Raw genomic sequence first — 14,397 nt, 5'->3', positions numbered from 1 at the left:
TAGATATGTGCTGCATCCAGGAAGTAAGATGGAGAGGAGGTTCTGCGAGGTTCCTCACAGGCAAAGAACACAGGTACAAGATTTTCTGGGCAGGGAACACTGACGGGGTTGGGGGCATAGGAATACTTCTAGCAGAGAAATGGGTGGATAAGGTAATCGAGGTAGCTAGAGTAAGTGACAGAGTACTAAAGATTAGACTAGCGCTTCATCATAGATTAGCTACTGTCATCTCAGCCTATGCACCTCAACCGGGGCTACCAGATGGTCTGAAAGACCAATTCTATGACACCCTCTTGCAAACTACCTCGTCGACGAGTGACAGGGACCTTCTCTTTGTGGCTGGAGACTTCAATGGTCATGTCGGACGTCGTGCTGGAGGCTTCCATGGCATACATGGAGGCTATGGCTTCGGTTCCTGCAATGAGGAGGGAACCAGACTGCTGGAGTTCTGTGATGCAACCGATCTTATGGTCTGCAATACCAACTTCAGGAAACCTGCCAGTCACCTAGTCACCTACCGCTCCGGCAGACACTCTAGCCAAATCGACTACATCCTCGCCAGAAATAGGGAAAAAGGGCGGCTTATAAATGCCAAAACCTACCCTGGCGAAGAATGTACCCCACAACATAGATTAGTAGTTAGCGACTTTGGGATCAAGGCAAAATGGGTGCCCAGAATTAGACCGGCTTGGAGGAGAAGGGTGTGGAAGCTTAAAGACCCTGCAAATGGACAGAGACTTAGAGACAAGTTACTTGAAGCATTTGACGAAATAGAAAGGGATATAGCATCATACAACATCATCATCATCATCATCGTTTAATGTCCGCTTTCCATGCTAGCATGGGTTGGACGATTTGACTGAGGACTGGTGAAACCGGATGGCAACACCAGGCTCCAGTCTAATTTGGCAGAGTTTCTACAGCTGGATGCCCTTCCTAACGCCAACCACTCAGAGAGTGTAGTGGGTGCTTTTACGTGTCACCCGCACAAAAACGGCCACGCTCGAAATGGTGTCTTTTATGTGCCACCCGCACAAGCCAGTCCAGGGGCACTGGCAACGATCTCGCTTGAAAATCCTACGGGAGCCAGTCAGGCGGTACTGGCAACGGCCACGCTCAAAATGGTGCATCTCATGTGCCACCCGCACAAGAACCAGTCCAGGGGCACTGGCAACGATCTTACTTGGCTTGCCGGGTCTTCTCACGCACAGCACATTTCCAAAGATCTCGGTCAGTAGTCATCGCCTCGGTGAGGCCCAATGTCCGAAGGTCTTGCCTCACCACCTCAGCCCAGGTCTTCCTGGGTCTACCTCTTCCACGGGTTCCCTCAACTGTTAGGGTGTGGCACTTTTTCACGCAGCTATCCTCATCCATTCTCACCACATGTCCATACCAGCGCAATCGTCTCTCTTGCACACCACAACTGATGCTCCTAATGTTCAGCTTTTCTCTCAAGATACTTACACTCTGACGGGTATTCACATTGACATTACACATCCAACGGAGCATACTGGCTTCATTCCTTGCGAGCTTACGTATGTCCTCAGCAGTTACAGCCCATGTTTCACTGCCATGTAGCATGGCTGTTCGTACGCATGCGTCATGCAGTCTGCCTTTTACTCTGAGTGAGAGTCCCTTTGTCGCCAGCAGGGGTAAGAGCTCTCTAAACTTTGCCCAGGCTATTCTTATTCTAGCAGCTACACTTTCAGCGCACCCACCCCCACTACTAACTTGGTCGCCCAGATAGCGGAAGCTATCGAATACCTCTAGTTTTTCACCCTGGAATGAGATAGAAGTTCCAGGGTGAAAGACAATTGGAGATTTCTGCGGGACAACCTGTTGAAAGCCACCGACCAGATCTGTGGCTGGTGTAAGGTCCCCTCTTGACCCAGAGTAACGTGGTGGTGGAACAAGGAGGTAGACAGGGCTATTAGACAAAAGAAACAGGCTTGGAAGGACTGGAAGAACGGTGGTAGCAGGGAATTGTACCAATGTGCCAGAAGGGAGGCTAGGCGACAGGTTTATTTAGCCAGAGGGGAAGCAGATAAGAAAAGATTTGCCAATGTTCTGTGCCGTGAGGACCAAAGACTCGAGGTATTTCGTGTTGCAAGACAGTGTAGGAGAGAGAATAGTGATGTCGTAGGAGAGAAATGTGTTCACATAGATGATGGTACGCTTGCACTAAATGAGGCTGCAAAGAAAGAGGTCTGGAGATGCCACTACGATAGATTGCTTAATAAAGAGAATGAATGAGAGGAAGAGAGCCTGCCATATGTCGACCCAATAGAGGGACCAGCTATCCGAGTTGATAGTACCAGGGTAGATAAAGCAATTAAGAGTATGAAGACCGGGAAAGCCCCCGGCCCATCAGGAATCACTGCAGAGATGCTCAAAATATCTGGCAGTGTTGGCTACAGCCTAGTCACCCGTATTACGAACCAGGTGTTACACGAAGGAGTCATACCCAATGACTGGTGTAGCAGCACCATAGTCAACTGCTCCAAAGGTAAAGGTGACGCTTTAGATACAAATAATTACAGAGGCATCAAGCTGTTAGATCAGGTTATGAAAGTTACAGAGAGGGTCATAGCCCAACTAATTAGGGAGCGAATCAATTTAGATGAGATGCAGTTTGGGTTCGTGCCAGGTAAAAGCACTACTGATGCCATATTTCTAGTAAGACAGCTGCAGGAGAAATACCTAGCCAAGGATAAACCTCTGTACCTGGCTTTCGTTGACATGGAGAAAGCCTTTGACAGGGTCCCCCGATCCCTTATCTGGTGGTCAATGAGGAAACTTGGGATAGAAGAATGGTTAGTGAGAGCTGTGCGAGCCATGTACAGAGATGCTGCCAGTAAGGTGAGGGTTGGGAATGAATACAGTAATGAATTCCGGGTAGAGGTAGGGGTCCACTAAGGTTCCGTCCTCAGCCCCCTCTTATTTATCATAGTCCTCCAGGCGATCACAGAGGAGTTCAAGACAGGTTGCCCCTGGGAGCTCCTCTATGCTGATGACCTTGCCCTAATTGCGGAGTCACTATCAGAACTAGAGGAGAAGTTCAGGTGTGGAAGCAAGGTCTAGAATTGAAGGGCCTTAGAGTCAACATAGCTAAAACCAAAATCCTAATAAGTAGGAAGGTAGATAAAACACAAACCCCTTCAGGTAGATGGCCCTGCTCAGTATGTAGAAAAGGAGTAGTTAGTAACTCTATAAGATGTACCCGGTGCAAGCTATGGACACATAAGAGGTGCAGCAGCATCAAAGGCAGGTTAACTAGGAAGTTAGTTTTTGTATGTGGCAGATGTTCAGGTGCAATAAAGACTGCAAACAAACAGGAAACAACTTCTATCTCATTCCAGGGTAAAAAAACTAGAGGTAGTCGATAGCTTCCGCTATCTGGGCGACCAAGTTAGTAGTGGGGGTGGGTGCGCTGAAAGTGTAGCTGCTAGAATAAGAATAGCCTGGGCAAAGTTTAGAGAGCTCTTACCTCTGCTGGCAACAAAGGGACTCTCACTCAGAGTAAAAGGCAGACTGTATGACGCATGTGTACGAACAGCCATGCTACATGGCAGTGAAACATGGGCTGTAACTGCTGAGGACATGCGTAAGCTCGCAAGGAATGAAGCCAGTATGCTACGTTGGATGTATAATGTCAATGTGAATACCCGTCAGAGTGTAATTATCTTGAGAGAAAAACTGAACATTAGAAGCATCAGTTGTGGTGTGCAAGAGAGACGAATGCGCTGGTATGGACATGTGAGAATGGATGAGGAAAGCTGCGTGAAAAAGTACCACACTCTAACAGTTGAGGGAACCCGTGGAAGAGGTAGGCCCAGGAAGACCTGGGCTGAGGTGGTGAGGCAAGACCTTCGTACATTGGGCCTCACCGAGGCGATGACTACCGACCAAGACCTTTGGAAATGTGCTGTGCTTGAGAAGACCCGGCAAGCCAAGTAAGATCGTTGCCAGTGCCCCTGGACTGGTTCTTGTGCGGGTGGCACATAAGATGCACCATTTTGAGCGTGGCCGTTGCCAGTACCGCCTGACTGGCCTTCGTAGGATTTTCGAGCGAGATCGTTGCTAGTGCCCCTGGACTGGCTCTTGTGCGGGTGGCACATAAGATGCACCATTTTGAGCGTGGCCGTTGCCAGTACCGCCTGACTGGCCTTCGTAGGATTTTCGAGCGAGATCGTTGCCAGTGCCCCTGGACTGGCTCTTGTGCGGGTGGCACATAAAAGACACCATTTCGAGCGTGGCCGTTTTCGTGCGGGTGACACGTAAAAGCACCCACTACACTCTCTGAGTGGTTGGCGTTAGGAAGGGCATCCAGCTGTAGAAACTCTGCCAAATTTAGATTGGAGCCTGGTGTCGCCATCCGGTTTCACCAGTCCTCAGTCAAATTGTCCAACCCATGCTAGCATGGAAAGCGGACGTTAAGCGATGATGATGATGATGATGATATACATCCAAAATAATTGTCATGGGATAGATCCTGCACAAATCACTATCTCCAGTCCTTCCATCTCAAAATGTTAGCCCTCTAGCAACTCCTTCCTTAATCAAATTTTTCCTGTAGTTGTTCACTTTCAAAAAGTTCAAGAGGAGCATTAGTAGTATCAGTGTTACTAGTCTAGGAGTGTTTGTAAAAGTTTTGAGTACTGTTCCTTCCTCCACATCCAGCAAGTAAAAAAAAAAAAATAAAATCCCAGGTTTATAGTAGTAAAGATGGGTGGTGATAAAGAGAGAGTGAGTGATGACTGTCGATATAAAAAAGAGTTATGGTTGGGGAGATTGAATATAGTCAAACCCAGTGTTTTCCCTCATTACATTAGTGGTGTGATATGATAAAAGGTGATGGTAGATCAAATAAATGTACATTCCAACTTCCATCGCCCATTATTTCTACATCAGTTATTCCATACTCCCATGTGTTGGACAGGTCTTCTTTGACATAGCATGTTGCCACTTGATTACAGTGTGTTGTTTGCGTGCGTCAAATTTGAATGAGAGAGGTTGTGAAAGAGCATGCTTTTATGATTTTCTGTTTTATTCAATTTTCATGTTTTTTTTTTTTTTGCATCAAACAGTAAAAATGTACAAATAAAATTATAATCTTAACCCTTTAGCATTTAAACCAGCCATATCTGGCTGAAATATTCTACCTGTTTTATGTTCAAACTGGCCAGATCTGGTTTCCCATACCACCCCTACAATATCATTCTAAAAATTAAGTTACCTCATCAAAATCTCAAAGGCTACAAGATAATGTGTAATTAATTTAAAACAATGTGAATGAAAAAGCATTACTTTTTGACAGAATAATGTGAATGCTGAAGGGGTAAAAAATAAAACTCAAATATTGACAGAATGTAGCTTTAAAGATCCTTTGTTCATGGAAAGAAAACATTTTGACTTGTACATTACATCCTGTGGCATTGGTCAATTAATTTTGATATATGTATATATTATGATCATCATTGTCACCTAATGTTCACTTTTCCATGCTTGCATTTGGCAGACGTAATTTATTGAGACCAGTTTTCTATGTTCAGATGCCTTTCTTGTCACCTACCCTCACATGCTTTCAAGCAAAGTAATATTTTCCCATAGTTAGATATGTTTTTCTTGAGAAAATGGAAATGAACCATCTTGCTTGTATGATAATCATATACAACATCACATGATGCCTAGGCAAGGGTACATACATATGAACATGTATATATATATATATATATATATATATATATATATGTATATATATATATATATACCCTATGACTGGTGTAGCAGCATCATAGTCAACTGCTACAAAGGTAAAGGGGACGCTTTAGATACAAATAATTACAGAGGCATCAAGCTGTTAGATCAGGTTATGAAAGTTACAGAGAGGGTCATAGCCCAACTAATTAGGGAGCGAATCAATTTAGATGAGATGCAGTTTGGGTTCGTGCCAGGTAAAAGCACTACTGATGCCTTATTTCTAGTGAGACAGTTGCAAGAGAAATACCTAGCCAAGGATAAACCTCTGTACCTGGCTTTCGTTGACATGGAGAAAGCCTTTGACAGGGTCCCCCGATCCCTTATCTGGTGGTCAATGAGGAAACTTGGGATAGAAGAATGGCTAGTGAGAGCTGTGCGAGCCATGTACAGAGATGCGGCCAGTAAGGTGAGGGTTGGAAATGAGTACAGCAATGAATTCCGGGTAGAGGTAGGGGTCCACCAAGGTTCCGTCCTCAGCCCCCTATTATTTACCATAGTCCTCCAGGCAATCACAGAGGAGTTCAAGACAGGTTGCCCCTGGGAGCTCCTCTATGCTGATGACCTTGCCCTAATTGCGGAGTCACTATCAGAACTAGAGGAGAAGTTTCAGGTGTGGAAGCAAGGTCTAGAATTGAAGGGCCTTAGAGTCAACCTAGCTAAAACCAAAATCCTAATAAGTAGGAAGGTAGATAAAACACAAACCCCTTCAGGTAGATGGCCCTGCTCAGTATGTAGAAAAGGAGTAGGTAGTAACTCTATAAGATGTACCCGGTGCAAGCTATGGACACATAAGAGGTGCAGCAACATCAAAGGCAGGTTAACTAGCAAGTTAGTTTTTGTTTGTGGCAGATGTTCAGGTGCAATAAAGACTGCAAACAAACAGGAAACAACTTCTATCTCATTCCAGGGTGAAAAACTAGAGGTAGTCGATAGCTTCCGCTATCTGGGCGACCAAGTTAGTAGTGGGGGTGGGTGCGCTGAAAGTGTAGCTGCTAGAATAAGAATAGCCTGGGCAAAGTTTAGAGAGCTCTTACCCCTGCTGGCGACAAAGGGACTCTCACTCAGAGTAAAAGGCAGACTGTATGACGCATGCGTACGAACAACCATGCTACATGGCAGTGAAACATGGGCTGTAACTGCTGAGGACATACGTAAGCTCGCAAGGAATGAAGCCAGTATGCTCCGTTGGATGTGTAATGTCAATGTGAATACCCGTCAGAGTGTAAGTATCTTGAGAGAAAAGCTGAACATTAGAAGCATCAGTTGTGGCGTGCAAGAGAGACGATTGCGCTGGTATGGACATGTGGTGAGAATGGAGGAGGATAGCTGCGTGAAAAAGTGCCACACCCTAACAGTTGAGGGAACCCGTGGAAGAGGTAGGCCCAGGAAGACCTGGGCTGAGGTGGTGAGGCAAGACCTTCGTACATTGGGCCTCACCGAGGCGATGACTACGGACCGAGACCTTTGGAAATGGGCTGTGCGTGAGAAGACCCGGCAAGCCAAGTAAGATCGTTGCCAGTGCCCCTGGACTGGTTCTTGTGCGGGTGGCACATGAGATGGACCATTTTGAGCGTGGCCGTTGCCAGTACCGCCTGACTGGCTCCTGTAGGATTTTCGAGCGAGATCGTTGCCAGTGCCCCTGGACTGGCTTGTGCGGGTGGCACATAAAAGACACCATTTCGAGCGTGGCCGTTTTCGTGCAGGTGACACGTAAAAGCACCCACTACACTCTCTGAGTGGTTGGCGTTAGGAAGGGCATCCAGCTGTAGAAACTCTGCCAAATCAGACTGGAGCCTGGTGTTGCCATCCGGTTTCACCAGTCCTCAGTCAAATCGTCCAACCCATGCTAGCATGGAAAGCGGACGTTAAACGATGATGATGATGATGATGATATATATATATATAAAATACACACATACATACATGATGGGCTTCTTTCAGTTTCCATGAATTAATCCTTTAACAAAGCTTTGGGTTATAGTAGAAGGCACTTGCCCAAAGTGCTGAGCAGTAGGACTGAACCCATGACCACATGGTTGGGGAGTAAGCTTCTTAACCACACACACACACACACACACTCCTCGCTTTTGTTTTAAATCAAAGTCTTGATTATTCTTATGATATCAAGCATAATAAAACTTCATCAGGCTATATAACAGAGAATATGTACAGTGTGCTGACATTCTAACACTGTACTACACATTATATAGCAATACATTATTCTCACTTCTATTACTTCTGTCACCATCGTGTATTCTTCCTATCATTCTCTCTTTCTCCCTGTTTAGCTACAAATACTGTTTTTCTATTCAGTCTCTGTACCAAAAACTGATGTATAGAGATATTGTATCATTATCTCCTCCATTATTCCCTTTTTTTTATCACCTTATTCCTATTACTCTGATTTTCTTTACTCTCTTGCCATGGCTCTCTCCTTTAACACTCTTCTATTCATCCTCTAAATTGTTACTTTGAATGAACAGAAGCAACATAGGGTAGAGATGACTTAGTCTTGCCAAAGACAAGATAAATCTCTATTGCTGTGCATCCAGTATAGTCTGTAAAGTGGTTGAATTTAGGAAGGACATCCAGTGTACGAGCTATGCCAAAAATGGAATGTCCAAGTGTGAGGTGGTCCTCAATCTGTCTAGGAGAGGATTAACTCCAAATGAATAGACATGGATCATGATGACCGGTCCAGCCCATGCAAGCTTGGAAAGGAAAATTGAAATTAATGATGATAGTGATGTAATACTATTTGTTATGCAATGCCAAAGTTATGTACTATATACCTAATTACTTCTAATGAATTTCAAAGAATCAGGAATATCATAAAGTGACTGAGTTCACCTTGTCTAACTCCACAATAGTCGCCATCAGGATCTAGTTCTATATGCATATAGAATGGATATTTGTGAAAAGAAAGCTGCTTTTATACAAGCTACTCTATACCCGTTGTCCTATTTTTAACTTTAATTAATAAACTTCCTTTACTTATTGTCTCTGAGTTCACTCAACCCACATTTCAAGACAAGGCCTATAAATTTTAATGCAGTTTGCAAGCCTTATATATAACCCTCCATGTCATAGGTTATTACTTATTTAACTCTGCTTTTCACTAATTCTTCATAGCTATGGTAATATTTATTCATCCAGTAACATAGTCTGTCTAGTGTCTAAAGTTTTCATAGCATCTATGTCTGCCTAAATTTTACCCAACTATTGCATACTCTTCTTGAAAAATATTTTCTTTAATAGTTTTGGTGTGTTACTATAAAAATAATTTATTGATTATATCACATACTCCATATTATATTTATTTCTACATGTATTATTTATTTCATTTTTAGGATGAGTGTATATGTACAGGATAAACTTGTGGGAACTGGACGTGGTACTACAAAACCTGAAGCTAAGAAACATGCTGCTTGTGATGCACTCTTCAAGTATTTTTACAAAAATAATGTCATCCTTCAGGTAATAAATTCTGTTATTACTAGTTTATAATATTCATTTTTCTAATCAGAGAAATTCACTTGAAATAGATACTATTTCAGTTCAACCTACCAAATCATCATCTCTTTTCATCAAATACTCAAATTAATGCTGCTCATTATATGTGCCAATGGATATCTATAATGAGCTGTTGCATTTTTGTGCTTTGTAGTAATTTCATAATTTAACATCTCCCTGTGCTAGCATGTAAGTTTGCAGTACAAGATCACTTTTGTGAAGAAGTTCAGAGCTCTATTTTTTTTCGAGCTATTGTACTTACATCCATCACCAGCATACTTTTATTTCACTTGAGTGTCAGTCTATTTTCTTTGGCAACTAGTCTTCTGAAAAGTCTGGAGTTGATTCTTCTGCTAATTGAATGCATATCTGCTCATAATTTTATAGTACCCTGTCAGTTTTCCATTGTCTCTTTATTATACCTGTTGTTTACACTGATTTCTTCGTTCCTGCTTAGTTAGATTGAAGAACACTTTTTGCTCTTCCAAGCTTTAAACATTTTTGTAAATTTATTAAAGGAGCAAGCATGGCCATGTAGTTAACACTTCAAAGCCATGTGGTTTTAGGGGCAATCCCATTGTAAGGTCCCTTGGGCAAGTATCTTCTATCATCATGTTGGCCATGCTTTGTAAGTGAAATTAGGTAGTGGAGAAACTGTACAAAAGCTCATATATGCATGTTTGTCCACTAGTGGCGAATGTCAGGAATGGCATTTGGCCATAGAATATCTCTTGAAGCTTTGTCCAACCTGTGTCAGCATGGAAAAGACAAGCATAAAAATGACGATAGTTATGCAATAAGAACTTGATATTTAGTTTAGATCTGTTCAAATCCTTTATTATTACTGAGTGTCTAAGTGTTCCTTAATTTGGCTTTCAGTATAATCATTAAAATAGACTAAATGACTTTAAAAATCATTCTACTACACTCAACTTTAGAGCACTAAATGCAAAACTGTTTGCTCTTAACTGAGTTTTATTTCATCTAATCCAACCCCATTAATTATCTTGTGTTAATTTTGCTACATTTCTTATACCTTCATAACTTGATGCATTCAATCTTGGAGTGATAGATGTGATATATGTCAATTTATTCTCTTTGGTATCTCACTGACCACTCATGAAGGGTTAAAGCTTTCTTTGTTTTCATATCCTTAATTGCTTTGCTTAACTCTTGATTGATTTTTACAGCTAGCACCTGTTAATTACACTGTGTTAGACTCTCTCTATTCCATTCTGTAATTATCATTGCCACTGAAAACTATTCCATCTGTATAATTTTCAAACTTCTCTCTAATAGCTCATAATTTATAATACTTTATACTCTCTCATCAATATGACTTGGAACTTTGTTTTCTTTAGATATTTAAATTTCTGTATCACCAATCGGCTGGAATTAAAAGGGTACACATTTGCTCATTCCATTTTTGCAATCCTTTCCAAGTTTGTTGCATATCTCTTACTGTTACTTACACTTAACACTCTTTCATTGCATTCTGTCTGGTTTGTAGCTCTCCAGTTTGCTTAGTCTATGTTCTAGCATGTGTTATTCATTTACACTGACAAGTAATTTATATTTTAATGTGTATTTTCCTTTTAAACATATTTATACTCTTTATAAGGATAAATTTTTTTATGTCAATGACTTAGTTAAACATCAAATCAGTCATTGTATATACATACATTGTGTACATTTTCAAATGATGTTTTAAATGTTGAGTGGTGTAGATGTTACTATACATTATTGATATGATAGAAAGCTTAATTTTTTCTATATTTGATTTCTGTACAATTTGGGACTTCTAACATAAGATTTATATAAAGTACATTAATTTCCTCCCTCAGAATTCATTGTCAGATAACTATTTCATTTCTTGATATGTTTGAATAGAATTGTTGGTGTATCTCATGACATAATTGGAGATAAATAAACTGAAGTGGTTGCAGTTTTAAAGAATGCAAATAGTCAATAAAGCTTTACTATTATGCAAAAACATTTTATTATTGGAATGCAAAGCAATGGATGCTTTCAGGATATTCTTTAATTTAATGATACATCTTTATTGGTTTGAGAAATGAAAGCAAATATATGTCTATATAATTTCAGCTCTCTTCTACAGTTAAAAAGTTTACTTTAATTTCTTAATGAAGTGTATCAAGAATGCCTCATCAAACTCTTTATGATTTCTTGACACTGGTATGTCTTTTGATTGAGGAGTGCTTTTTGTTATCTTAGCTGCAGGGTTAATGTATACATGAGCTTAAGAACAAACCAAAAGACAATTGTTTTGTCAAATCTGTTGGGGAGATTATGCAGTTCCTTGAAAACTTGTCCTTTCATCTTTAGGAACCTTTGAAATAACCACTCCATCTACAGTGTCATTTGATTTGTCTACAATTTGCAACATTCTTCTGCATGTAGTGATGCTCTCTTTCAACTCTATGCAGTGTTCCTATACTTGATGTATACAGTTTTTATATGTGTGTAATGTATAATGAACACTTTTCTAGATTTTAAGTCTATAAATTATGAGGCCTTATGTATACACAAGAACTGCTTCCCAGTTTTCCCTGGCCATATGTTGGATGGCAGCTGGTTTTTAATGATGAGTTTAAATGCCTATAATAATGTTACAGAAAATTGTGTTGTCTTATATAGATTTCACCATATAAAGCATTTTTGCAGCATGTAATTTTTCCCTAAGATATTAAACTAAATAGGAATACAGAAAATTTTCTACGATCATTAGGACAAAAGAGGTTACCTTTCAAATATTCATATCCTCATCATCATCGTCATTATTATTATTATTTTAATGTCCATTTTTCTATGCTACTTATATGTGTGTATATTATATTTTTTATACATCAGGTTGCTTCAGAAGTTGAAAGTGAAATCTGTATTCCCTATTCAAATGTAATGTATCTTGTTGGTGAAGTTAAAAGAAGAGGGAATTCTTATTCCGGTGATGAATATGCAGATGATGGTCCCTTTGCTACAGTAATAGAAAACCTGATTGACAGCTATTCATGGAGTGTATTGAATAATGAACTCTTATTTGGCCCTGGGTTTTTTGGTGACCAAGTTGTATTGATTAAAAAAATTGGTGAGAAGAGAAATTTACTCATGCGGAAAAAAAGATACAAAGATGGACATTACTTCTCTTTACATACTGGTGAAGACTATTCTGATATTGTAAAATATCTTCTAAAGAATGGTGGACGTGGTGGTAAATATCGCATTGTTCCAAAATCAGATATACCTGAATTAAAATCTGCAAAATGGCAATATTATCAGAAAGGAGTTAAGAGTTCTAACCAAATGACAGGAAATATGAATGAAATGTCAGATTATTATAGAAATTATAATGATGGCAATTTTGTAAGGAGAGATGACCAATTATCACATAGTGAGAATGTTCGTAAAAATCTTAGTGATTCCTGCACAAATATGAGCCAAGATCCTTATGATTATAAAGGCTACAATTATGGTAAACATTCTGACAACAAAAGAGACTATGATCGTCATTTTTCCAATCCTCCTAATTTTTCCAAGTCAAGTGTAAGTTTGGTGGAATCTAAACAGATTTCAAACATGGGTGCTAAGCACATAAATTCAAATTCCAGCTATTATGATAGGAGCTATGTTCCAGATGATTATGAAAGAGAAATAAATGTTTGTAATCGGATTAATTCTGATGTTAATCATAATGAAAGAGGATTGTATTCTCACAATCAAAGATCTTCAATGAATGATGATGGTAGATATAATTCTATGGATGACCAAGATAGCAGTTTTCATCAGTCAAAGCCTGGTTATAGTCAGAGATCTTATGATTTGGATTGTAACCCTGCAAGGGATCGCATGCTTTCAACAGATACAAACACTTATGACTCAAGGTATTTCAGAAAAAATTTTGACCCAGCGACAGGTGAGAAAATGGATGATTTTACTTATAGTCGTAATAATAGAGGTTTTGATTTAACTGAGTCTAATGATAATTATCATTCAAGAACTGTTTATGAATACGATAATGTTCAAAACAGAGCTGGTTTTAATCCTTCATCAATGTATAATTCTCGTGATATCACTGCTGCACCAAAAGAGCATACTGGTTTTAATCAAGAATATTGTGCGGGAAACCCAGTTCCAAATTATGACAGGGAATTCTCCCGTTTACCTGACCAATATAACAAGCCATATATGTATGCATCAGGAAATGAAAAAAATTTTCAAATGGAAAGAAGAGAAGAAATGTTTGATAGAGATTTTCATCCAATGTCTGGAAGAGAATTCAATGAAACACCTAGTTTTCAAAATAAACCAATTCGCCAAAACTCACTCGATATGTCTTTTAACCAAATTGACAATAAAAATGTTAATGTAAACAGAATGGATTTAGCACATGGGTTTGGAAATACATATGGCAATGTCAAAAGAAACATTGGAAATAATGCATATGAAAGAGAATTGAATCTCAGAGAAACTGCCAGAAGTATTGGCAACATCAGATCTGTTGGAAAAGATGTTCCCAAATCTTGGTTACCAACGAATAATAAACTTGCTGGCAATGTATCTATGTCTGCAATACAAACTTTAAATGTGCGAAGATTGGGACTCAACAAATTAAGCAATAGAATTTCATCATCTCTTATGATAAATCAGTCACCGAATAACAACCAAATAATGCTTTTGAAATTTCTTACCAAGAAAATTGCTCAGAATGCTTTACAAAACAATGTTAAGAACATACTTGCAAATGCAAAACGGTTGTCAAATATTGCCAGAGCCCGTCAAATGATGGAACAGGCTAAAAAGCCTTTTAACGTTCAAAAGAAGTCCAACAAATCAAAAAAAGTGAAAGCTGTTCAACCTCCACACAAAGAAACACCCAAACAAACAGCATCCAAGCAAACAGCATCCAAGCAAACAGCATCCAAGCAAACAGCACTTAAACAAGCAGCACTGAAGCAAGCAGCACCCAAGCAAACTTCAAATACTCCAAAAGTCACAAAAGTTAAACAAGCCAGTGTACCCCCAAAAAAAGTGAAGAAATAATTTAATTCCTCTTTCAAATTTTCATGTATTCAGTATTCAAATAAATGTTCTTGTCTTTAAAAAAAA

At 39.8% G+C, this 14,397-nt stretch overlaps 1 protein-coding gene across 2 annotated transcripts in view; it reads left to right on the top strand.

The window, feature by feature from the left end:
* LOC106878930 (uncharacterized) overlaps positions 1-14,397 on the top strand; it is a 41,486-nt gene extending 27,089 nt beyond the window's left edge. For both annotated transcript variants that reach the window (XM_014928294.3, XM_014928293.3), the window contains 2 exons: positions 9,111-9,237; positions 12,145-14,397. In XM_014928294.3, coding sequence (XP_014783780.2) covers positions 9,111-9,237; positions 12,145-14,331 — 2,314 coding nt within the window. In that variant the 3' untranslated portion in view covers positions 14,332-14,397. The remainder of the gene's footprint in view (positions 1-9,110; positions 9,238-12,144) is intronic.

The sequence above is a fragment of the Octopus bimaculoides genome, chromosome 1, assembly GCF_046866305.1.
Source record: "Octopus bimaculoides isolate indiv1 chromosome 1, ASM4686630v1, whole genome shotgun sequence".
NCBI classification, from domain to species: Eukaryota; Metazoa; Mollusca; class Cephalopoda; order Octopoda; family Octopodidae; genus Octopus; species Octopus bimaculoides.
Note: the sequence above shows the minus strand (reverse complement) of the source record. Positions and strands in the feature narration are given on the sequence as shown.